The sequence below is a fragment of the Callorhinus ursinus genome, unplaced genomic scaffold (assembly GCF_003265705.2).
Source record: "Callorhinus ursinus isolate GAN/ISIS: 27379988/994484 unplaced genomic scaffold, GSC_fseal_2.0 scaffold17, whole genome shotgun sequence".
Taxonomy (NCBI): domain Eukaryota; kingdom Metazoa; phylum Chordata; class Mammalia; order Carnivora; family Otariidae; genus Callorhinus; species Callorhinus ursinus.
In genome coordinates, this window is record NW_027397079.1 from 37576530 (window position 1) to 37602021 (window position 25492).

The following is a 25492-nucleotide window of genomic DNA, read 5'->3' on the forward strand; positions in this document are numbered from 1 at the left end:
CCAACATGGCGACTCTTTGGACTCTCAGTAATAAAATGATTAACACTAATGTTGTTATGCACACTGATTAACCCTTACTCTTAGCTGTGAAGACAACTTTAAGAAATATAAAATATACAGTAAAACATTTGATTTCAAAGCAGAATACACGGTCACTAAGTTGACCACCACAAGAAACCTTATCTTACCATCATTGGTAGTCTGACAGTCAGACTCTTAATCATTTGAAGAGTAACAATTAGAGTAGAAAATGTGCTAAGAAAATAGCAAGGAGCAAGACAGAAGTCATTATTGTGCATATCAATTTCACTTTTATTTCTTTAATTAAAAAAAGGAATAAATTTAGCAGCCAAATGTCCTACATTTGTACACTTCTTAAACATTCTGAAGTTGAAACAGCCTCTGCAGAGCCTAGTGCCCACCTGTGCAGTGAGGCAATTTGAGCTGGACTTCAAACAACCACAGATGATGTCAACATTTGACCCATAATAATAGTTGGACCGCTCTTCAGAGACAATGTAACCTGTCAGTGATAGTTGGAGGTGGGCGGACAGGTAAAATAGGATTTTTTTTTCCTTCACTCATATAATTTGAAGATTATAGAATGTGGTTTTTAAAGGTCACAATGAATTGCTAATTAACTTGAGACATTTGAAATTAGCAAATAAAACTGCTACTCAGAGTAGTGGCTAAGGAGTAATTAATCATACAGGGGGAAAATGGCAACAAAGTAGAGCCACAGTAAAGTTACCTTTTAAATAGTTGGGTAGACCCTGCAGATGATGTTACTAAGAAATGGTGAGATATTAATTCCCTCCCTTTCTGTTTAGGCTGTACCCTTTCAAAAAGACAGTGTTCAGAGTTTTCCTAGGAAGATTAAAAATCAAAGCAGATATCCATCCGAACAACTTCTCTTTAGGTATTCAAAAACATGTGGACTAGTTATGACTCTTCCCTCTATGTTTTACTCAACATTTTATCATAAGCATAGCCTTAAACCCACTCTAATTTTTACATATAAGTCACTGATAATTGTTGCATTTTAACTATTATAATACAAAATTACTTAATACACTCTTTAAAACCAGTGTTGACCGCCCCCACCCCCAACCTTTGAGAAGGCCTGCTTTAAAATCTGCTTAAGGAAATATTTTGGTTTTGGCTTCCAGGTGCTTTTGTTTCCTTAGGTGCTACATTTGCCACACTTGAGTTTGAGTCCATGCTGGGGCCCTCAGAGTTTTATTCTACATCAAGATATTTGTATATTAAATTTAAAGACAAATTTACCAACATGAATATTACCATGAAATATATAATTTGACATGCATATCTTAAACTAGAAAGCCAACTAAGGCAGCATTTATATAGAGATTTGTATTTTTAAGCACTTGATGTTTATTAATTAGCTAATCCACACCACAATCCTATGAGGTAGTTTAGCATGACTTTAGTATGAAAAAACTAGGTAAGAAGCCAAAAAAAGAAAAAAAAAAAATCTGTCCTCATATTAATATGTTGATCAAACCCTTCTCATTCTGGTCACAAAAGAACAACAATCAATTCTTTGTACAAGCTGGTCAAACAATCAATGAATATTTAGCTTGGATGGAATGTAGAGAGGGCGCTTATTACCTGACAGTACAGAAAGTTTGTTATTGGAGTTTGAATATGCTGTGCTCACAGTGACTTGTCAGTAACACCTCACTCAAAGATCAGCTTTGGAAGAGGTGTGGCTACCACCCCTCCCCGCCACCCCAGGCTCAAGTTTGCCTCTGGGAGGCATTTTTCATCTGTCTCATATTCTTCTTCTCTTGGTCTGAATAGTCTAATTAACTCAATTCAGTAGAAAGGTATAAAGACTCTTGCAGTTCTAGTTTACGTTATATGTCATCTAAGAGGCGAATGAAAAATCCTATATTGGTCTTTGTGGTCAAGCAATTGCAGATTAGAGCTTTATTACTATTTTTATCAGCAAAAGAGATCACTGTGGTCCTCTCTATTTAGCAGATTGTTTTATGATGGTATTTGTTAGTGCACTGGGCTGCGGAGTTGATATATAATGAAAACTCATTAATTTGGGTTTCACTACCATGGCATTTGTGGCCACTGGCGCAGGTGCTGGCCAGAAGCTTACCTCTTACTTGAAGAAGAAAAACTCTTTCAAAAGTTAAGCAAGGTGCATGACCAGGTCTGTAGGAGTATTTTGTCTGTATACGAAGACACAGATGATTTCAACCACTTAGCAAGTATCCTTCTAAATACAAAGAAAAAAACAATATTCTAATATAAGGATGCCATTAGGCTTCTGCTTATGTTAATTTTGTGTCATTTTTCCCTCATTGGAGCAAAACTTCAAACGTCAGTAGTTGGTTACTTTAGTTGCCATAACTCCAAGTACTCTGGAACAGTGAAAATACTTTATATATTGATAATTTGGATCGTTTCTTTCAAATAGATAGGGTTCTCCCCTAGGTCCCTTGAACTGAGGTTTTATGGGAAATCCCAGGACTCGTTCTTATCTCTCTGGGAGTCTCTGCTGTCATCAGGTGGCCCTACCGGAGCAGCTCCACCACAGCCAGGTCCCATGGGTCTGTTCCTCTATGCCAGAATTAATTTGGCTATTTGAAAATACTTACCTTACATCTCACTTCCATCGGTTCCATAATGAATTGGAACATAAGACATGATCTAATTAAACAAATATAACCATACTAATACTACTATTGCTACTACTAATAAATAAGAACAGAACAAACAGCTAGCTTTCTAAGCAAAGATGTCTCCATCTAAGACTTCCCCAAATATAAATAACATTCATTGGCCCTTCTTGTTTAAGACTTAATATGTCAACTCTGTGGTACATCGGAACAGTCATTTCCCTTATTTATGCAAAAATAAAAAAAGAAATTTGAAAACAAACAAACAAAATCTCTGGCAGGATATTCACTTTCACTTGGCAGTTTGCCAAGGAGCAACGGTATTTAGATGAGGAATTCTGAAATGATCTGATCATTATATCTGGAAACTTATCTGTAAAGGGTTTGGCATAGCCTCTCTGTAAAGCAAAAGAGATCTATGTTCACAGGCTCAACTATATCAGGTTATTAAAAAACAAAACAAAACAAAACACTTGAGTGTATGAGCTCACTCACTAAACACAAAGAGAACCAAAGTTTTTTTTTGTTTGTTTGTTTTTGTTTTTTGGGTTTTTTTCATTTGTTTTTATACTTGGACAGTGCTTATTTTACAGCAGAATGGACAAATAAAGCATTATTTCACACATTGGAAGAAAAGTCACCGTTGCAGGTTTGTAGTTCTGTTGTGTGCTTTCCAAAACAGCAAGATAGATTGCTTGCCATCAAACCCCCCTTCCTTCCCACGGGACAGAACGTGGCTGGTGTAGCCGTGTCTCTCTGTCAGTGCAGAAGCTAGCAGCCCTGGTCCCTCCTGAGTGGGCACTCTCAAGAGTGGTGCCAAATTCCAAACACCTTCATAACAACACTGTGCATTTCTAAGTCATTTCATTTATTGCTCGCTGAGTTGTAACCACCTCAGCTCTCTGCGGAAAAACAAGGGATGTCCAGAAAATCCTGACACCAGGAGATCGATTGCCTGTGGTCACAATGTACAAAGGGCAACCAGGCAGAGCACTGAGAAACTGTGAAGAGGAGGTAAATGTCTGGCTCTGCACACACCAGATCCAGTCACCGCGAAGAGCTGAACCCAGAGAAAGCTTTAGAAGTTACACTCAGAGGCATTCCCCATCAGAGACGAACAGTTTTCCAGTCTGTCATACTGGCCAGTGGTGTTCTTTCCAAAGTGACCAAACCTTGGCTCAGCAAAAGGACTTCAGTGAGGAACAGGGGAATAGAGGGGGCTCTCCATATCCAAGGCTGTCCTTTCTTCAGAACTTACTCAATTCTTCTCAAATCCTCAGCACCCCACATCAAAGCCCACAGTTCAGGCCAAATTCATAAGAAATATTCTTTTATTTCCCTCTCATTCGGGGGTTTGCAATTCTTCTCTTGGATGCCTTTGGGAAAACATTGCATCAAGGTCAACTGCTGTGAAGACATTTTTGCCTAAGAGGATCATCATGCAGGCAAACTAATTCTTTTCCTAAGCTATTATTTTGGCAGCTTGCAAAGAGGACTTGGCTTAACCTTGAGAAACTGTTCTTTGAGTGATCAGAAAAAAAGGATGGGCTTCTTCCTTTATTCACCCTTTTTATTCTTGTCGTTCAGATGGCAAACCTCACTCACAATTCTGAAGGTGAAATGAAGGAGTAGTATTTGTGTCCATTATATATCTTCTACTGGTAGTGACTCGTTCTGATTCTGTGCATGTTGCCACCAATCATGTTCAGCATGATGAAAAAATAATGTGTATTTCTTGATAAAGGTGCTTTACATCTCAATCATCAAGGATTTAATGGAATAATTATATGTTGAAGAAATCTAGGATAAATTGGAAATTTAGATCTTCCCACTGTCTTTAAGTCTGAATGATGTTCTCACTGTTTGCTGTAGGATTATAATTTAGAATATGTGCTAAATAGATCATCAGAAAAGAATTAAAAAATCCATCCAAATATCATAACTCACCACAAAATTAAAAGAAAGAAAGAAAGAAAGAAAGAAAGAAAGCTCATTCACTCTCCAAAACTAAGATTAGTCATATGTTAATCTGTGAATCCTCATAAGAAATGTTCATTGTTCAAGGAAGAATCCTCCTCTGGTGGTTGATAAGCAATTCTCCTCGGAGAGAAATCCTGACATTTTTTTTCTCATCTCTTGATTGATGTTTTCACTACTTATTCTTCAGGCTATAAGACAGAAAGGAACACAGTCTTACCTTTATTCATAATTACATATTCCAACCCTCCTCTCTCCTTCCTCCCCCCCCCCCCCTTTCCGCCCCCCCCCCCCCCACATCACTTTAGTCATCAAATTAAAGTAAAGCCAGGGGCGCCTGGGTGGCTCAGACGTTAAGCGTGAGCCTTCGGCTCAGGTCGTGATCCCAGAGTCCTGGGATCGAGCCCCCACATTGGGCTCCCTGCTCAGCGGGAAGCCTGCTTCTCTCTCTCCCACTCCTCCTGCTTGTGTTCCCTCTCTCGCTGTGTCTTTCTCTGTCAAATACATAAATAAAATCTTAAAAAAAATTAAAGTAAAGCCGAATTTATATGATGAATCTTTTACATTCTAAGTAACCTGTAAATATAATAACTCAATTATCAATGCCATCTCTATGTATGTACAAGAAAATATATGTCTCAATCCTGTCATACCAGACACTAAATTCATTCTGAAAGTTCTTAAGATGAAAATGACAAATTGGTTTTTATTTACGGTGGACTGCATATACCCACCCTTAAGTTTCAGATATGACAACTTGTAGAACCCTCTCGGTGGGAGGAAGAACAACATTATAGCATTTAGATTTCAGATTATTGTTATAAACCACATTCTCAATTCATTCAGAATTTTCCTTGTTAGAGAAATGGGAAAAACATTTTCCGGCTTTACTCTCAAAAAGTATTGGTTTAAATTAAATAGGTAACTAATTCTTAACGTTTTTGGTTTTGTTTTTCTTTAAGATAAGAAGATACTACCATTTATTGCATGCTTACTATGTGTCAAGAACTTCATATTATTTTACTTATAATTAAATCCCCACAACCACCTTTAATTTGGATGTCATTTCTTCCCATTTTAACAGTGAGAACACTGAGGCTTAAATTGGCTAAGTGGATGGCACATGTTCACACAGCTGCTTAGGGGTGGGGGCTGAGCTCTGGGAAAGATGAGAATCAAAAGGCTTGTTGACATTCCGTGCAGGGAATTTCTGCCACAGAATAGAACATGTCCTCTAGCTGCATGTGAGGCTACCAAAACAGTCTCAGCTCATAGCTGACAATTATCCCTAAAGCTGTATTTTTAGAGGGGAGGCGGGGCAAAAGTGCAGGAGCAGGTTAGAATCCTCACATAGATTCTCCTATCCTTCGTCACTAAGAGCTAAATATCGTAGTGGAAATCTGGTAAATGAAAATTCACAAGCTACAAAGGAAAACTCTGTCACTCACCTAGAAGCACACAACATATCTTAAAATTTTATTTTCCAAAATAAGTGCTGTCACAGAATATTCTTAGGATGCAGGTAAGAGTTTGTTGTTGTATAATGTAGACCAAAAGAAAATGGAAACTATATGCATTTCTAGGTTAAAAAGAACTGCTTTGGAATTTTGCCTTTGAATGACCCTGATAAGCACAGCCACTTTTAAATGGTTGTTATAAAAAGAAAAATCCTGTTTTGGAATCCCATATTCAGTTTCTGCTTCATCCGGTCATGACCTGAGGAAATTCTACAGTCCTTGTTATTTTCGTGTGTTAATGTGACATAAAGGTTGAAAGTTCTCATGAAGCAAACAAGTATAATCTCATTTTTATACATTGCAAAGATCAACACTTTTCAAATTAAAATGAGTTTAAAGTGTCATATCTCCTTGTAACAGCGAGAGGACCAAACACACACGCAGCTGAGCAGTCTTCAGTTATGATTACATCATTAGAGGAAACTAAAAGAGGTTTGTTTTTTTTTAACTTATAGTAAAAGGGGTATATTAAGAACTTAATCCCATAATGAGCAAAAATGTCACACTCGTCCTTTTTATAGTCAGAATGATTATTCAGATCCTTTCTGAACACAGAAGTAATGACAAATTAAAATGTCTTTCAATTCCATATAGCTTTTATAATTATTCATCCATTACTCTTATTATTGCTGAAAAGGCTCCTTCGTATTTTAGTCAGCATCCCATTTGATACAAAAGAACATGGAAAATTTTACTGCTATTAATAAATATGCAGCCATCCAATCCAAGAAGAAAATTCTTTTTCATCTGAGAGATAAGCTGCATAATTCATGTATTTTCAGAAATTTCTTTAAATAGAAAATTGAAGAAAGGCATAGGGAAAAAAGAATTCATTATACAGTTTCCATTTGTGGTAAGGGATAGTCTCTCTTCTCAGAGTCTGAAATTTAATTCAATTTGAAGAGACTTTCAGTTGCATTATATATGTACAAACATACTCATAGAGCTCACTTTATTTTTGACATATATCATCATAAAAATGATACAACATACCTGCTACTTCACTTAAAAAAAATGTTACTGAAGGTTACTAGGTACTTTTCTTTGGGTCTTGGAATGCAGTTAGAAAAACTTACAGCAATTTGGAAGGGGTACCTTCCGTTTTCCAAAGAGAGGAATGTCCATGTCCATGAACTGGGGGGCTCCATGGGACTCTGTGAGCTCCAGCCCCTGTAGGAGCTCCTCCCAGACAGAGACTTAATGGCCTTGCAGGGTAGGTCTGCATTCTGAGACCCCAGGCTGAATGAGAAGCACATTTGCAGGACCAGTTAAGTTAAAAGGCTTCTCTTCGTACTAGCTGTCCTTTTGCCCATTCAGACCTGGAAGTTTCAGAGAAGGTGGTGCTCCAAACTGGTCATGAGGTAGTAGTCTTATGTACACTGGTAAGGACTTCTTCTTCTTCTTCTTTTTTTTTTTTCTTGTAATTGAAGGATAGCTGACACACAGTGTTACGTTAGTTTCAGGTGTACAACCTAGGAATTCAACAGCTCTACACATGCTGTGTAGCTCCCATCTGTCACCATACAACACTGTTATGATACCATTGACTGTATTCACTATGCTCTACCTTTCATCCCTGTGACTTATTCATTCCATACCTGGAAGACTGTACCTCCCACTCCCCTTCACCCATTTTGCCCATCCCCCCTCCATCCTCCCTTCTGGCAACCACCAGTTTGTTCTCTCTATTTATGGCTCTGTTTCCGCTTTAAAAAAAATGTATTTGTTTGTTTTTTAGATTCCACATATAAATGAAATCATATTGTATTTGTCTTTTTCTTTCAGACTTATTTCACTTAGCAATACCTTCTAGGTCTGCCCATATTGTCACAAATGGCAAGATCTCATTCTTTTTACCTAAAAAGGAGTATTCATTACCAAGATTGAACTGTTTTTACCATGAAAAATCACCAGAAATGTATGCAGTCTTCCTGAGATGTTATCAAGGTGGGGGGGAAGGGTGGGGAATATGTTTTGACCAGTGTGTTTGGAGATGGCTGCTGGAGAAAAATTGATGTGTTTGTCCCACACTGAATTTAAACTGTTCAATAAGCCAATTAAAAAACAAAGCAGGGTATCCTCAGCCATGATGGAGCCTGGTGTCTGAAACCCAGAGAGCAAGTTAACAGAGACATGAGAAACGAAATCACGGACCATGGCCTCTATGAAATGATGTGGCCAGAACGTGTTAGGTTTGTTGGATGAGGAGTTATGTTCTAGACACTTTCCACACACATGCTGCTGAACAGTCATGACTTCAAATGTGTTCAATCTACTGCCTGAGATGTGCCATGAATGATATCCAAGGACTTGTCATCTTTGCTCAGTTTATTACTATAGGACACAGATAACCCAAATCAAACTAGATTTCCCAAATCAAGCTTCTCCTAATTTCTATTCTTTCTTTTCCTTCATTACCTAACCCAACAAATAGGAGCTCAAGGCAGAAATTCAGTGTTTTCCCAGGCTTGTTTCTTTTTCTCCTCCACCCCATAACCAGTCAGCCACAAGTCTTAGTGGCCTCCTATTTCATTCTGAAATGAGTCATATCCTCTGCACCCCAGGCCCATGCCCGATTCCAGGCTCTTGACATGCCACTTGGCTTCTCTCTGGCATCTTTGCAACCAGCTCTGCTGCATCATCACACTGGTATTGTAGTGCTTCACTGGGCTCCCAACATCTACTGGAAAAAAATGTAATACACAAAGGTCATTTGTGATGAGACCACCGTCTTCTCCTCCAGCTCCATCTTTTTGTCAGTGATCCCTGTATCACACTTAACTCCCCTTAACAAATAACTATTTGAGGTTGCTGAAACTGCCATGCTCCCATGTGCTTCTACAGTTTGCACAGGCTCATCCTTCACCCCTGGGCTTCTCCAGCTTTTCCCAGTCCTCTTAGCAGAAGCATGCTTCCTTAAAATATCCTTTCCTGAACTTACCTGGACCCAACCAAATGCATTTGGAATGTTTTGAGCAGCCACTAGGGAGTAGAGACCAAAACCTCAAGAAAATGCCCAAGCCACAGCAAGTGATCAGTAAACTGTTATGCTTCAGACAAGGGGTGCAATGTGTCTTGCTTCTGAGAATGATGAAAGGTAGGGGAATGAGCGGGGCTGGAGAAGAAAGAGGAGAAGAGAAAAAAAATGTGGGAGAAAAGATGAAATGTGGAGAGAATGGAACCTGGAAAATGGATTTGTTCTGTGCATGGTGCTACCTCTGGATGATGCCCTAATCTTTGAAATTCGTCTAGACAAATAAAATACTTGCATAATGTTAATTGTTAGTGGAAGTTGATGCAGTCTGAGTGATGTGGGGTGGGGTGGAGGGGAGAAGCACTCAAGTGCATAGGGGGAGAAAGATGTAGAAAGACCACAAGACACTGAGAGTTAAAAGCAAAGGCAGGACTTTGGACCTTAACAGATTGCTGTAAACTTTGTTGGAGAGTCCCATGCCAAACCAAGAGGACTGAAAGTGGGGTGGAGTTCAGCTGTCACCTCTAACATGTAGGTAGCGCAAGATGAATTTCTCCAAATCCTTCCTGGAAAAACAAATCCTATATATTTATAACCCATTGAATAAAGAAATCACTTAAGAAAATTCAAGCTAATTCAGAGAAAAGTCAGATATTATGAACATTCAAGAAGCTGTGAATATTCAAAAGTACAGAATATTTAAAATGAATGCAAGTCCATCACTTCCTAATACACAAAGACTAGCAAAACAGACAAGAATGATATATTAACTTACCAAAACACCTAAGAAAACAAGCCTCCTCTGTTTATATAGAATTTGCATTGTTTATATGCAAATGAATGCTCCCAAAGTGCTTGAGAACAATTTATTCCCTTAAGAAGGCAAATATTCTCTCTATAATCTTGTTTACACTATTCATTTGTTTTGCAAAACATTTTTCATAAAATCACAAAATAATGAAATGTTAGAGGCAGAAGGACCCCAGGGATCGTATAGGAAAGTCCAAAGTCCTCATTTTATAGATGAAAAATTCAATGGAGCCCCTGACACACCTGTATACCCCTAGCATTTCTGAGGTCCACATCCTCACACCCCACAACCCCTTCGTGGGGGGATTCCACTCCTCCTACAATGGGGTTCTAGTCACAGCTGGGGCAGATGCAAACAGAGCAAGGAAGCTGAAAAGCACTAGGCTTTGTGGCATCATCAGGGCCCATCAGCCTCCTAGATCTAGGTGAGAACCCAGTACCCCTTTTCTATTCACTTACAGATCTGGAGGCCTGGTTAGTCCTGGTTTGTTCTAAGCCTCAGCTCCTACTTTGTCTCCTGCAGGAAATTCTTCCTGATGCCCTTTTCCCTAGCCTGTCTTAGTTAGGGCCCATTCTAAGTGCTTTCCTCTACTGTTTCTCTAACCACATCATATTGCCATCTTTTGCTTACTGTCTGTCCTCCCTCCAAAGAAGCCTGGGACTTGATTTCTGTATTTTCAATGCTTGCAATAAGGACTGACACAGAATCAAGGCATAACCTTCTCCAAATAAACACAGGAGACCAGAAAAGGAATCAGTTGGCACATTGGGAAGAAGCCTAATACCAGATACTCACATTCCTCAATTCTCTGTCCTATATCTTGGGCAAATCCACTTCCAGCCTTCATTTACAGAAAAGAAAAGTAACTAAGAGTTCAAAGCATCTCTATTCTTATCTCTGTCTACTATTCTTATAGATTCAAAGGGCTTACAGTTTAAAGTTAGAAAACTTGATTTTAAACTCCAAACACCCATTATCACTAGTTGGATATTTATGGATCATGTTTTTAACTTTATTTAGTGTCAGCTTATCCATCTATAAAACAAGGACGTCAATAGTATCTTCCACACGGGAGTGTCATGAGGATTAAATGAGATAGTATCTGTGAATATGTCCAGTTACTACAAAAATTTAGAGATTCTTCTGTCCTTATCCTTACTTTTAATCACTTGAAAGGAAATTTCTGAGGTACCCATTACATAATAAAGAATTCCTTTTTTTTGTCCCAGGTTCCTGGGGTGGAGATAAGCCCTTGGAATTTCCCAATTGTTAGGAATGTCTTTACTTTTTGTTTTTTGTTTGTTTTTAACATACACAAAGCGATGTTTGGCTTTTTCCCCTGTGTGTACTTATTTATTTTTAAGTGAAATATAATTGACATACAATAGTATATTAGATCCAGGTGTACAATATATACATCATGAAATGCTCACCATGATACAAATAGTTACTTTCTCTCAAGATAAAGTATAGTCAATTCATCTATGATAAAGGAGGTAATAGCATATAATGGGGAAGAACAAAGCTGGAGGGGTCACCATTTCAGATTTCAAGATACATCACAAAGCTGTAGTCATCAACATAGTATGTACGGTATTAGCACAAAAATAGACACATAGATAAATGGAACAGAACAGAGAGCCCGGAAATAAACCCATATTGTTATGGTCAATTAATCTATGGCAAAGGAAGGAGGAATATACAGTAAATAAATAGTGTTGGGAAAACTGGACAGCTGCCTGCAAGAGTGACACTGGACCACCTTCTTATTCCATACACAAAAATAAACTCGAAATGGATTAAAGGCTTAAATGTGATGCCTGAAACCATAAAACTCCCAGAAGAAAACCTAGGCAGTAATCTCTGACATCAGCCATAGAAACTTTTTTTCTGGCTCTGTCTCCGCAGAGCAAGGGAAACAAAAGCAAAATTAAACTATTAGGACTACATCAAACTAAAAAGCTTTTGCACAGGAAGAAGGACATCAATAAAATGTAGGAGTGCCTTTGTTATTCATAGTGGGCCCTGACAGCTTATGCTAATGAGGTGACTCATAGTGAGTCCCTACGTAATGTCAAGAGGGAGACTGGCCATGCTGAAAAGATCCACCATGTGATTAGTGGGTTGAGGCTTTGAGCCGAATGACATCACGATCTCTGTAGAGGGGAGGAAGGGCTGAAGATGGAGTTCAGTCATGTGGCCAAGGATTTAATCTATCATTTATCATAAGTAACAGAATCCCAGTAAAAACTCTGGACACTGAAGTTGTGAGACAATGAGCTCTACCATCAAATGCCAGACCTCAAATCCCACAGGCTGCTATGAAGTTCAAATAAGTTAGTATACATGGAAGTATGATGTACCTCGTCCATATGGAACAACAAATCAATGTTGTCTCTTATTATCATTACTAGTACTAGTATTACTCTGCTCCATGGGCCCCTGCTTTAGGCTCATTAGATTACTGTGTCTTATGTAATTGGCAGAAAGAGAGACCGGGTGTTGAAGTAAGATATGGTTTCTGGAACCCAAGGGAAGCTCAGGTTCTACATGTTTCCAGTGTAGGTGAAGAATCATGGAAAACAATGGCATACAACACAAAGATAGTGGGGGAAGGATGAATGCTAATATTTGATGGGTGCACAATGTTCCCTCTTGCCAAAAAAAAAAAAAAAAGGCTAAAATGGTCCAGACTGTACTGTCCACTATCTTACCCAGTAGCTACATGTGGCCATTTAAATATAAGACAATTAAAATTAAATACAATTAAAACTTCAGTTCCTCAGTCACACTGGCCACTTTTTAAGTACTCCATAGTCACATGTGGCTAGTGGCTACTACATTGTATAGAATAGAGACAAATCATTTCCATCATCACAGGGGGTTCTATTGGACAGTGCTGGTCTAGAAACACCAAAAGTATCTGATATGTTTTCAAATATAAACCATAGTTCTTTTATATGTTCTTTTATGTATATTTATACATACATATACAATTACATATATTATGTATATATATGTACATATATATAATTCAAGTATAATTAACACATATTGGTATATTAGTTTCAGGTGTACAACATAATGATTTAACAATTCTGTACATTACTCAGTGCTCATCATGATAAGTGTACTTTTTTTATAAAGATTTTATTTTTTTAATTTTATTTTATTATATTATGTTAGTCACCATACAATACATCATTAGTTTTTGATGTAGTGATCCACGATCCATTGTTTTCATATAACACCCAGTGCTCATGCAGTACGTGCCCTCCCTAATACCCATCACCAGGCTAACCCATCCCTCCACCCCCTCCCCTCTAAAACCCTCAGTTTGTTTCTCAGAGTCCAGTCTCTCATGGTTCATCTCTCCCTCTGATTTCCCCCCCTTCATTTTTCCCTTCCTTCTCCTAATGTCCTCCATGCTATTCCTTATGTTCCACAAATAAGTGAAACCATACGATAATTGACTTTCTCTGCTTGACTTATTTCACTTAGCATCATCTCCTCCAGTCCCATCCATGTTGATGTAAAAGTTGGGTATTCATCCTTTCTGATGGCTGAATAATATTCCACTGTATATATGGACCACATCTTCTTTATCCATTCATCTGTTGAAGGGCATCTCGGCTCTTTCCACAATTTGGCTATTGCGGACATTGCTGCTATGAACATTGGGGTGCGTATGGCCCTTCTTTTCACTACAGTTGTGTCTTTGGGGTGAATATCCAGGAGTGCAATTGCTGGGTCATAGGGTAGCTCTATTTTTAATTTTCTGAGGCACCTCCACACTGTTTTCCAAAGTAGCTGTACCAACTTGCATTCCCACCAACAGTGTAAGAGCGTTCACCTTTCTCCACAACCTTTCCAACATTTGCTGTTTCTTGCCTTGTCAATTTTTGACATTCTAACTGGTGTAAGGTGGTATCTTGGTGTGGTTTTGATTTGAATTTCCCTGACGGCTAATGATGATGAACATTTTTTCATGTGTCTGTTAACCATTTGTATGTCTTCTTTGGAGAAGTGTCTGTTCATGTCTTTTGCCCATTTTTTGACTTGATTATTTGTTTTTGGGGTGTTGAGTTTGAGAAGATCTTTTTAGATCTTGGATACCAGCCCTTTATCTGTAGTGTCATTTGCAATTATATTCTCCCATTCTGTAGGTTGCCTCTTTGTTTTGTTGACTGTTTCCTTTGCTGTGCAGAAGCTTTTTATCTTGATGAAGTCCAAAAAGTTCATTTTTGCTTTTGTTTCACTAGCCTTTGGAGATGTATCTTGAAAGAAGTTGCTGTGGTTGATGTCAAAGAGGTTACTGCCTATGTTCTCCTCTAGGATTTTGATGGATTTCTGTCACATTGAGGTCTTCCAACCATTTTGAGTTTATCTTTGTGTATGGTGTTCGAGAATGGTCGAGTTTCATTCTTCTGCATGTGGCTGTCCAATTTTCCCAGCACCATTTAGTGAAGAGACTGTCTTTTTCCATTGCATATTTTTTCCCGCTTTGTCCAAGATTATTTGACCATAGAGTTAAGGGTCCATATCTGGGCTCTCTATTCTGTTCCATTGGTCTATATATCTGTTTTTGTGCCAGTACCATGCTGTCTTGGTGATCACTGCTTTGTAATATAGCTTGAAATATGGCAACATGATGTCCCTAGCTTTGTTTTTCTTTTTCAACATTTCCTTGGCAATTCGGGGTCTTTTCTGATTCCATACAAATTTTAGGATTGTTTGTTCCAGCACTTTGAAAAACGTCATTGGAATTTTGATCGGGATGGCATTGAAGGTATAGGTTGCTCTGGGTAGCACAGACATTTTAACAATGTTTATTCTTCTGATCCACGAGCATGGAATGTTTTTCCATCTTTTTGCATCTTCTTCAATTTTTTCATGTGTGTGTTCTGTAGTTCCTAGAGTATAGATCCTTTACCTCTTTGGTTAGGTTTATTCTGAGGTATCTTATGGTTTTTGGCACTATTGTAAATGGAATTGTTTCTCTAATTTCTCTTTCTACAGTTGCCTTGTTAGTGTATAAGAAAGCAACTGATTTCTGTGCATTGATTTTGTATCCTGCCACATTACTGAATTGCTGTATGAGTTCTAGTAATTTAGGGGTGGAATCTTTTGGGTTTTCCACATAAAGTATCATGTCACCTGCAAAAAGTGAGAGTTTGATTTCTTTGCCAATTTGAATACATTTTATTTCCTTTTGTTGTCTGATTGCTGTTGCTAGGACTTCTAGTACTATGTTGAACAATAGTGGTGAGAGTGGGCATCCCTGACATGTTCCTGATCTTAAGGGAAAGGCTCTCAGCTTTTCCCCATTGAGGATGATATTCACTGTGGGTCTTTCATAGATGGATTTTATGAACTTGAGGAATGTTCCCTCTAACCCTATACTCTGAAGAGTTTTAATCAGGAAAGGTTGCTGTATTTTGTCAAATGCTTTTTCTGCATCAATTGAAAGGACCATATGGTTCTTCTCTCTCCTCTTATTAATGTGTTCTATCACATTGATCGATTTATGAATGTTGAACCACCCTTGCATCCCGGGGATAAATCCCACTTGGTCATGGTGGATGATCTATTTAATGTATTGTTGGATCCTATTAGCTAGGATTTTGTTGAGATTTTGGAATCCATATTCATCAGGGATATCGGTCTGAAATTCTCCTTTTTGATGGGGTATTTGCCTGGTTTGGGGACTAAGGTAATGCTGGCCTCATAGAATGAGTCTGGAAGCTTTCCTTCTGTTTTTTTTGAAACAGCTTCAGGAGAATAGGTATTATTTCTTCTTTGAATGTTTGGTAGAATTCCCCAGGGAATCCATCAGGCCCTGGACTGATGGTTCTTGGAAGGTTTTTGATCACTGCTTCAATCTCATTAATGGTTATTGGCCTATTCAGTTGTCAATTTCTTCCCGTTTCAGTCTTGGGAGTTTATAGGTTTCCAGGGAGGCATCTGTTTCATCCAGGTTGCTCAGCTTATTGGCATAGAGTTGTTGATAATAATTTCTAATAATTGTTTCTATTTCCTTGGTGTTAGTCATGATCTCTCCCCTCCCATTCACAATTTTATTAATTTGGGTCCTTTCTCATTTCTTTTTTTTTTTTAAAGATTTTATTTATTTGACAGAGAGAGACACAGCGAGAGAGGGAACACAAGCAGGGGGAGTGGGAGAGGGAGAAGTAGGCTTCCCACAGAGCAGGGAGTTCCCAATGCAGGGCTCGATCCCAGCACCTTGGGACCATGACCTGAGCCGAAGGCAGACGCTTAACGACTGAGCCACCCAGGCACCCCTCCTTTCTCATTTCTTTTGGATAAGCCTGGCCTGTGGTTTATCGATCACATTAATTCTTTCAAAGAACAAGTTTCTAGTTTCATTGATCTGATCTACTGTGTTTCTGGTTTCTAATTCATTGATCTCTGCTCTAATCTTAATTATTTCTCTTCTAATGCATGGCTTAGGCATTGTTTGTTGCTTTCTCTCTAGTTCTTTAAGTTGTAGAGTTAGTTGGTGAATTTGGGATTTTTCTATTTTTTTGAGTGAGGCTTGGGTGGCTATGTATTTCCCCCTTAGGACCACCTTTGCAGTATCCGTAGGTTTGGGACCAATGTGTTTTCATTCTCATTGGTTTCCATGAATTGTTTAAGTTCTTCTTTGATTTCCTGGTTGATCCAAACATTCTTGAATGGAGTGGTCTTTAGCTTCCAAGTGTTCGAATTTCTGCCAATTTTTTTCTTGTGATTGAGTTCCAGTTTTAAAGCATTATGATCTGAGAATATGCAGGGAATAATCTCAATCTTTTGGTATCGGTTGAGACCTGATTTGTGACCCAGTATGTGGTCAATTCTGGAGAAATTTCCATGTGCACTTGAGAAGAAGGAGTATTCTGTTGTTTTAGGGTGGAATGTTCTATATATATAACTATGCGGTCCATCTGGTCCAGTATGTCATTCAAAGCTCTTGTTTCTTTGTTGATTTTCTGCTTAGATGATCTGCCTATTGCTGAGAGTGGAGTATTGAGGTTTCCTAAAATTAACGTATTGTTATCAGTATGACTCTTTATTTTGGCTAACAGTTGGCTTATGTAGATGGCTGCTACCATGTTGGGGGCCTAGATATTTACAATTGTTAGATCTTCTTGTTGGATAGATCCTTTAAGAATGATATAGTGTCCTTCTGTGTCTCTAACTACAGTCTTTAGTTTAAAATCTAATTTGTCTGATATAAGAATTGCTACCCCAGCTTTCTTTTGAGGTCCGTTGGTGTGGAAGATGGATCTCCATCTCTTCACTTTCAGTCTGGATGTATCTTTAGGTTCAGAATGAGTCTCTTGTAGACAGCATATGGATGGGTCCTGTCTTTTTATCTAATCTGCAACCCTGTGCTGTTTTATGGGAACATTTGGGCCATTCACGTTGAGAGTGATTATTGAAAGATATGAATTAATTGTCATCATGTTGCCTGTGAAGACCTTGTTTTTATAGATTGTCCCTGTAAATTCCTTTTCTATATCACTCTTGGGGTCTTTCTGCTTTTATAGAACTCCCCTTAATATTTCTTGCAGGGCCGTCTTAGTGGTCACATATTCTTTCAGTTTCTGCCAGTTTGGGAAGCTCTGTATCTCTCCATCCATTCTAAATGACAGCCTTGTCGGATAAAGTATTCTTGGCTGCATGTTCTTTTCGTTTAGTACCCTGAATATGTTTTGCCAGGCTTTCTGACTTGCCAGGTCTCTGTGGATAAGTCTGACATTATTCTGATGTTCCTCCCTCTGTATGTAAGGAATCTCTTCCCCCCTAACTGCCCTTAAGATGGTTTCGTTGGTTCTAAGATTTGCGAGTTTTACTATTACATGCCAGGGTGTTGGCCTGTTTTCCTTGATCTTGGGAGGGGTCCTCTCTGCCTCTAGGACACACATGTTTGATTCATTCCCCAGATTAGGGAAGTTCTCAGCTACGATTTGCTCAAATATATCTTCTAGTCCTCTCTCTCTCCACCCCCTCAGGAATTCCAATAATTCTGACATTGGAACGTTTCATGGTGTCACTTATTTCTCTGATTCTATTTTCATGGATTCTGAGTTGTTTTTCCCTGGTCTCCTCTTTTCCCTTTCTATTAATTGGTCTTCTAGGTCACTAATTCATTCTTCTGCCTCGCTTACCCTAGCTGTTACATTATCTAGATTAGATTGGATTTCATTGATAGCATTTTTAAGTTCTGCCAATTCAGCTTTCATTTCTGCCCTTAGAGACTCTATGTTGCCATTAATTGATTTCTCCATTCTAGCTACTGTCTTCACAATTGCCAGCCTGAATTCCATCTCTGACATCTTGGTTATATCTGAATCCATTTGTAAATCTGTGGCATAAGTCATAGTCTCTGAGTCTTTCCTATTTTGGGGGTTCCTCCTCCTAGTCATTCTGTTGAGGGGTGGTTGAGGGAATGTATAGAGTCCAAATTATTGACCACAACCCAAGGAAGATGCACTTGTTTTCTAGGGACCTTAGGGTTGCTGGACTCTTGTTTTCCCAGCCTGCCTTCTGGGAAAGGGGCCTGCCATGCTGTTACTCAGGCAACCCTGTTTGGGCAGAGTTGCCCTGCCCCCTGTGGTGGGGGATGGGTTCAGTGAAAAGCAGTTTTTTGGGGCTTTTGTTCTCTGGCGGCTTTTCCTGGTGGCTTTCCTTGTCTCTTACGAGAGTCTTACGAGAGTCAGAGCAGAAGAGACCGTTTCCAACCCTCTGCCTCCGAGCAGAATGACTGCAGTCTGTTCTTCAGTGAGCTCTCGAGGCCGCACTATCTCTGTTTCTGTCTGTGCTGCTATAAACTGCAGTCCTGGGTTGTGCACCCCTCAGCAGTGCTCCCAGTCCTTGCCTCCAGGTTGGGGCATGTCTCTGCCCTTTGTGCTTCTAAAACTGCCAGCCGCCCCCAGTTCAAATGAGCAGCACTGCTGCTCTGGGTTTCTGTCCGGGGGAGCGCCCTAAAGTCATTTCCCTGCCACTACCGGTCTGCAAGTCTGTGCCCCGTCCCCAGCGCAGGAGGCTATCGCTCACTGGCAGTGTAGAATCCCGATGGCTCGGCTCCCTCCCCCTTTTGTTTATCCTCTGATATGTGCCCGCGGAGTCACAGCTCACCACTTTGAATCTCGAAACCAACTGCCTGCAATATTCTGTTTGTAGAGATCCAGATCTATCTTCTTACATCTCAGGCTGATTTCGTGGGTGTTCAGAGTGGTCTGGTAGATACCCAGCTCAAATCCGGGGACTGGTTGGAATAGGGTCCCCTACTCCTCTGCCATCTTTTCCCCTATTTATTTATTTTAGAGATAGAGTGCACACAGAGGGGGAGGTCGAAGGAGAGAATCCCAAGCAGAAAGGAGCCTGACATGGGGCTCGATCTCACGACGCTGAGATCATGACCTGAGCTGGAACCAAGAGTCTGATGATTAACCAACTGAGCCACCCATGTGCACCTGATGATAAGTGTACTCTTAATCCCCTTCACCTATTCATCGATTTTTTCACCCACCTCCCTTCTGCCAACCACCAGTTTATTCTCTATATTTTTTGTTTGTCTCTTTCTTTTATGTGTTCATTTAATTTGTTTCTTAAATTCCACATATGAGTAAAAGCATATAATATTTGTTTCTGACTGACTCATTTCACTTGTTTAGCATTATACCCTCTAAATCCACCCATGTTGTTGCAAATGAAAAGATTTCATTCATTTCCATGGCTGAATAATATTCCATTGTGTGTGTATATACATACATATATATACACACACACACCATATCTTCTTTATCCATCATCTATGGTATTTTTATTTTTAATTTCTTCAGGAAACTCCACCCTGTTTTCCACAGTGGCTGCACCAGTTTACATACCCACTAACAGTGAACAAGAGTTCCTTTTTCTCTACATCCTCACCAACACTTGCTTTTGTTATGTTATTGTTCCTGTGTTTTTCATTTTAGCCATTCTGATAGGTGTGAGGTGATGTCTCGTTGTTTTGATTTGCATTTCCCTGATGATTAGTGATGTTGAGCATGTTTTCATGTATCTGTTGGACATCTGTATGTCTTCTTTGTAAAAATGCATATTCATGTCCTCTGCACATTTTTAATTGGATTTTTTTTTTTGGTGTTGATATATACGTTCTTTATATATTTTGGTATTAACCCCTTATCAGATATATCATTTGCAAATACCTTTTCACATTCAGTAGGTTGCCTTTTTGTTTAGTTGATGGTCTCCTTTGCTGTGCAAAAGCTTTTCATTTTCATATAGTCCAAATAGTTTAATTTTGCTTTTGTTTCCCTTGCCAAAAGAGACATATGTAAAATAATGTTTCTATGGCTGATATCAAAGTCGTTACTGTCTACGTTTTCTTCTGGGAGTTTTATGGTTTCAAGTCTCACATTTAGGTCTTTATTTTGAGTTTATTTTTATGTATGACATAACAAAGTGGTCCAGTTTTGTTCTTTTGCGTGTCGCTGTCCAATTTTCCCAAAGTTGTTTGTTGACAAGGCTTTTTCCCATTGTATATTCTTGACTCCTTTATTGTAGATTAATTAATCATAGATGTGTGGGCTTATTTCTGGGCTTTCTATTCTGTTATATTGATCTATGTGTCTATTTTTGTGCCACTGCCATACTGTTTTGATTACTACAGCTTTGTAGTATATCTTGAGATCTGGGATTGTGGTACCTCCAGTTTTGTTCTTCTTTTTCAATATTGCTTTGGCTATTTGGGGTCTTTTGTGGTTTCATACAAATTTTTGGATTATTTGTTCTAGTTCTGTGAAAAATGTTCACGTTTTGATAGAGATTGCTTTAAATCTGTAGATTGCTTTGGGCGGTACAAACATTTTAACAATATTGGTTCTCCTAATTCATGAGCATTGAATATTTCTCCTTTTGTTTATGCCGTCTTCAATTTCTTTCATCAGTGTTTTATAGTTTTTGGAATACAGGACTTTCACCTCCTTGGTTAAATTTATTCCTAGGTATGTTATTCTTTGTGGTACGATTGCAAATGGGATTTTTTTTTTAATTTATCTTTCTGCTACTTCATTATGAGAGTATAAAAATGTAACCGATTTCTGTATATTGATTTTGTATCCTGTGACTTTACTGAATTCATTCATCATTTCTAGTAATTTTTGGTAGGGTCTTTAGGGTTTCCTCTGTATAGTATCATGTCATCTGCAAATAGTGAAAATTTTACTTCTTTACCAATTTGGATGCCTTTTATTTCTTTTTCTTGTCTCATTTCTGTGGCTAAGACTTCCAGTAGTACTATGTTGAATAAAAGCGGTGAGTGTGGACATCCTTGTCTTATTCCTGATGTTAGAGGAAAAGCTCTCAGTTTTTCATCATTGAGTATGATGTTAGCTGGGGGTTTTTCATTTATGGCCTTTATTAACTAGGTATGTTCCTTCTAATTCTACTTTGTTGAGAGTTTTTATCATGAATATCTGTTGTACTTTGTCAAATGATTTTTCTGCATCTAGTGAGATAATCATATGGTCTTATGTCCTTTCTCTTATTAATGTGATTTATCATGTTGATTGATTTGCAAATATTGAACCACCCTTGTATCCTTTTAATAAATCCCACTTGATCGTGGTGAATGATTTTTTAATGTATTTTTGGACTTGGTTTGCTAGTATTTTGTTGGGGATTTTTGCATCTATGTTCATCAGAGATATTGGACTATAGTTTTCTCTTTTTTTACTGTCTGTCTGGTTTTGGTATCAGGGTAATTCTGGCTTCATGGAATGAATTTGGAAGCTTTCTTTACTCTTCTAATTTTCGGAATAGTTTAAGAAGAATACATATTAACTCTTCTTTAAATGTATGGTTGACTTCACCTGTGAAGTCATCTGTTCCTGGACTTTTGTTTGTTGAGAGTTTTTTGATTACTGAGTCAATTTTATTGCTAATAATCCGTCTGTTCAAATTTTCTATTTCTTCCTGATTTGGTTTTGGAAGGTTAAATGTTTCCAAGAATTTATCAATTTCTTCTACATTGTCCAAATATTGGCATATAATTTTTCATGTAAAATATATAATCCTTTATATTATTTATAATCCTTTGTATTTCTGTGGGGTTGGTTATTATTTCTCCTCTTTTGTGTCTGCTGTTATTTACTTGAATCTTCTCTCTTTGATGAGTCTAGCTAATGTTTTTATCAATTTTATTGAACTTTTTTATTTTGTGAATCCTTTGACTGATTTTTAAAGATAATATTTTTACTGCTTTGTGTTTTAATCTCCATACTGTTTATATAAGTGATTAATCTACTGCTTTTACTATGTTTTGCATTTACTTGTGAAATTTTTTTGTCCTCTCATAATAGTCTTACTACTTTTCTTTCCACTCCAAGAATTCCCTTTAACGATTCTTATAAGGCTAGTTTAATGGTGATGAACTCCTTTAACTTTTGCTTGTCTACGAAACTCTTTATCTCTCCTTCTAATTCTGAACAATAGCCTTACTGGATAGAATACTTTGGGCTGCAGGGTTTTTTCCTTTCTGCCTTTTGAATATATTATGCCATTCATTTCTGGCCTGCAAAGTTTCTGCTGAAAAATCAGCTGATAGCCTTATGGGGTTTCCCTTGTATGTAACTCTTTTCTTTTGTTGCTTTTAAAATTCTTTCTCACTATTTTTGTCATTTTACTTTCTACGTATTTTGGGTGGGCCTCCTTGGGTAGATTTTGTTGGGGGCTCTCTGTGCCTCCTGGATCTTGATTTCTGTTTCCCTCCCCAGATTAAGAAAGTTTTCAGCTATTGTTTCTTCAAATAAATTTTCTGTCCCCCTTTCCCACTGTTCTCCTTCTGGGATCCCTATAATGTGAATGTTATTATGCTTGGTGATGTTGCTGATTTCCCTTAATCTATTCTTGTTTTTATTGATCTTTTTTTTTTCTTTTTGCTGTTCAGCTTGGTTGCTTTCCATTACTGTCTTCCAGCTTGCTGATCTGTTTTTCTGCTTTCTCTAGTCTACTTGTTATTTCCTCTAGTGTATTTTTACTTTCAGTTATTGAGTTCTTCATCTCTTGTTCATTTTTATATTTTCTATTTCTTTGTTGAAGGTCTCACTGAGATCCTCCACTCTTTTCTCAAGTCCAGTAAGTCTGGAAAAGTCTTATGGCCATTACTTTGAATTCCCTATCAGGCATATTGCTTACTTCCATTTTATTTAGCTCTTTTGCTGTGATTTTGTCCTACTCTTTCATTTTGGGATCTTTTCCTCTGTCTCTTCATCTTGTTTAATTCTCTGTGTTTGTTTCTATGTATTAGAAAAGTGACCTATGTTTCCTGATCTTGGAAGTAGTGGCCTTATGAAGAAGAGGTCCTGTAGTGCCTGACAGTGCAGTGTCCCCTATTCATGAGACCCAGGTGATTCAGGGGTGTCTCTTATGTGTGTTTTGTGCACCCTACTATTGTGATTGAAATGCTTTTACTTTCAGTCCAGTTGGCTGCAATGGTCCCCTTTGTCTTTTGCAGGCAGGGGTTGGTCCCTGTGCCTAAAGGGATGAGTCTGGGGCTGTCTTGGGCTTGTAGTTGGGTCAGACAAGATGTATGTCCTTAGTCTGTTTGTTGGGGTTGCAGTGATCCCAAGCTATAGGGTTCTCTTTTTCCCCTGACCCCATGGGGTTTTTGTTGGTGGGAAGGGCTGGCAGTGAGATAAGATGTCTGCCTCCAACCCATAGCTTGGGCTGCAGTCAAAATGATGTGTGTGTGGTTATCTTCCCCTCTACTTAGGGCAAGTGCTGGTCATGGCTGGGGCTGCCTGCAAAATGCCAGGTGCCATCTCAGAGGGACTCCCCCCAAGTGGGGTAGGTTGGTTGGGGCAGATCTGCAGGAGAGCATGGGGATAGGGTGTGCTTTTAGCAAGCTAGGTGGTGAGTGTTCGCACACTGGTTCTGGCAGGTGTCTGGGTATCTAGGCTAAAGGTTGGGGGTTAGGAGAAATGGCACCTGCTAGCTCTTTTGTCCTTGGAGAAGTTTCATAAAGACCCCACCACATCTAGTGCATGTTCTGAGATTAGTAAATAAATATCCTCCCAGTATACCCGAGGTGCTTTTCAAACTGCTGCTTCTATGCTGCATCCACAGGGTTGTTTGCTGTGCTGGATCTTTAAGGGCAGGGACTCAGTTTCCTATTGCTCTGTTGCTCTCCCATTGCTAAGCTGATTTTTAAAGTACTCAGAGTTAAGCCCCAGTGATTATAAAAACTAGCATAGTTAAGTCCTTCTGGTTCTTTTTTTTTTTTTTAAAGACTTTATTTATTTGACAGAAAGAGAGATAGCGAGAGCAGGAACACAAGCAGAGGGAGTGGGAGAGGGAGAAGGAGGCTTCCCGCCAAGTAGGGAGCCTGAGGCAGGGCTCGATCCAAGGACCCAGGGATCATGACCTGAGCCGAAGGCAAACGCTTAACGACTGAGCCACCCAGGTGCCCCTAGTCCCTCTGGTTTTTAATGTCAAATGTTATGGGGACTCATTTTCCCAGAGCAGGTTCCCCACGTCTGGGGTGCCTGGTGTGTGGTGTGCTCCTTGCCCTTCACCATGCTCTTGGTGTCCCTCCTGTTTGTGTTTGGTCTCACAGGGAGTTTGGTTCCTGACCACATCTCTGCCCTTCTACCATTTTCAATGTGGCTTCCTCTCTATGCTTAACTGTAGAGTCTGTTCTGACAGTCTTTGGGTTATTTTCTGGGTTAGTTGCACTGATGTGGCTATGATCTAGGTGTATTCATATGATGTGAACTTAGGATCCTCCTACTTTGCCATCTTTCCAGGCCCCCTGCAGAGTTCCTTTTTTTTGTTTGTTTAATAAGTTCTACAACCACGTAAAACCCACTAATTTTCTTCAAAATGCAAAATAAAATGAAGAAAAATAATGGGTGCTTTTAATGGAGAGAATGACCACTATTATGCTCAAATAATGTATAGCTGTCAAACATTTCAGTGCCTCTAAGCTCAGGGATCAGGAAAGAAGAAATGTCCAAAATCTTGATATACTGTCTTCCTCTCCTTCAGCTCATGTGTAAATGTCCTGGAGTACATGTCTTTTGAGAACCTGGAGGCCAGCAATTCCAAATGATACCTATTTTGTCCAGGTCAGCAACTATAGAGGTAGAAAGCCACTTCTCAGGCCAGCCCGTAGGCAGAGAGGGATTAGAGTCCATGAAGCACAGTAGCAGAAGCAAAGGAATGAGTTGGCAGAAGCATGTCTTGGTGGGGTACATGGTGAGCTCATAGGAAAGGGAAGGACAAGGGACCAAAGTGATAAAACAGAAAAGAAATACTGTATGAAGCAGACTGCTGGGAAGGGGACTGTGAAGCATGGTGGGATGGGATGCAGCCAGCCTGAAGGGAGAGATGCCAGGCTGGGATAGAGAAGAGGAGAGCTGGAAGCTAACAGAGGAGGCATAGGGTCTGTACCAATGCAGGGGTCATTGAGGGGGCAGGGAGGACTCTGGTATCTGGACTGGCCTGTTGATGGTAAAAACAGGACTTCAATGATAGTACAATTTTC

The 25492-nt window shown here is 39.0% G+C and overlaps 1 protein-coding gene across 1 annotated transcript in view; it reads right to left on the reverse strand.

Moving 5' to 3' along the window:
- Window positions 1-299: 299 nt before the first annotated feature.
- The window catches only part of ZMAT4 (zinc finger matrin-type 4), a 371386-nt gene continuing 346193 nt past the window's right edge, over window positions 300-25492 (reverse strand). The window contains exon 7 of the mRNA XM_025886243.2: window positions 300-4825. Coding sequence (XP_025742028.1) covers window positions 4810-4825 — 16 coding nt within the window. The 3' untranslated portion in view covers window positions 300-4809. The remainder of the gene's footprint in view (window positions 4826-25492) is intronic.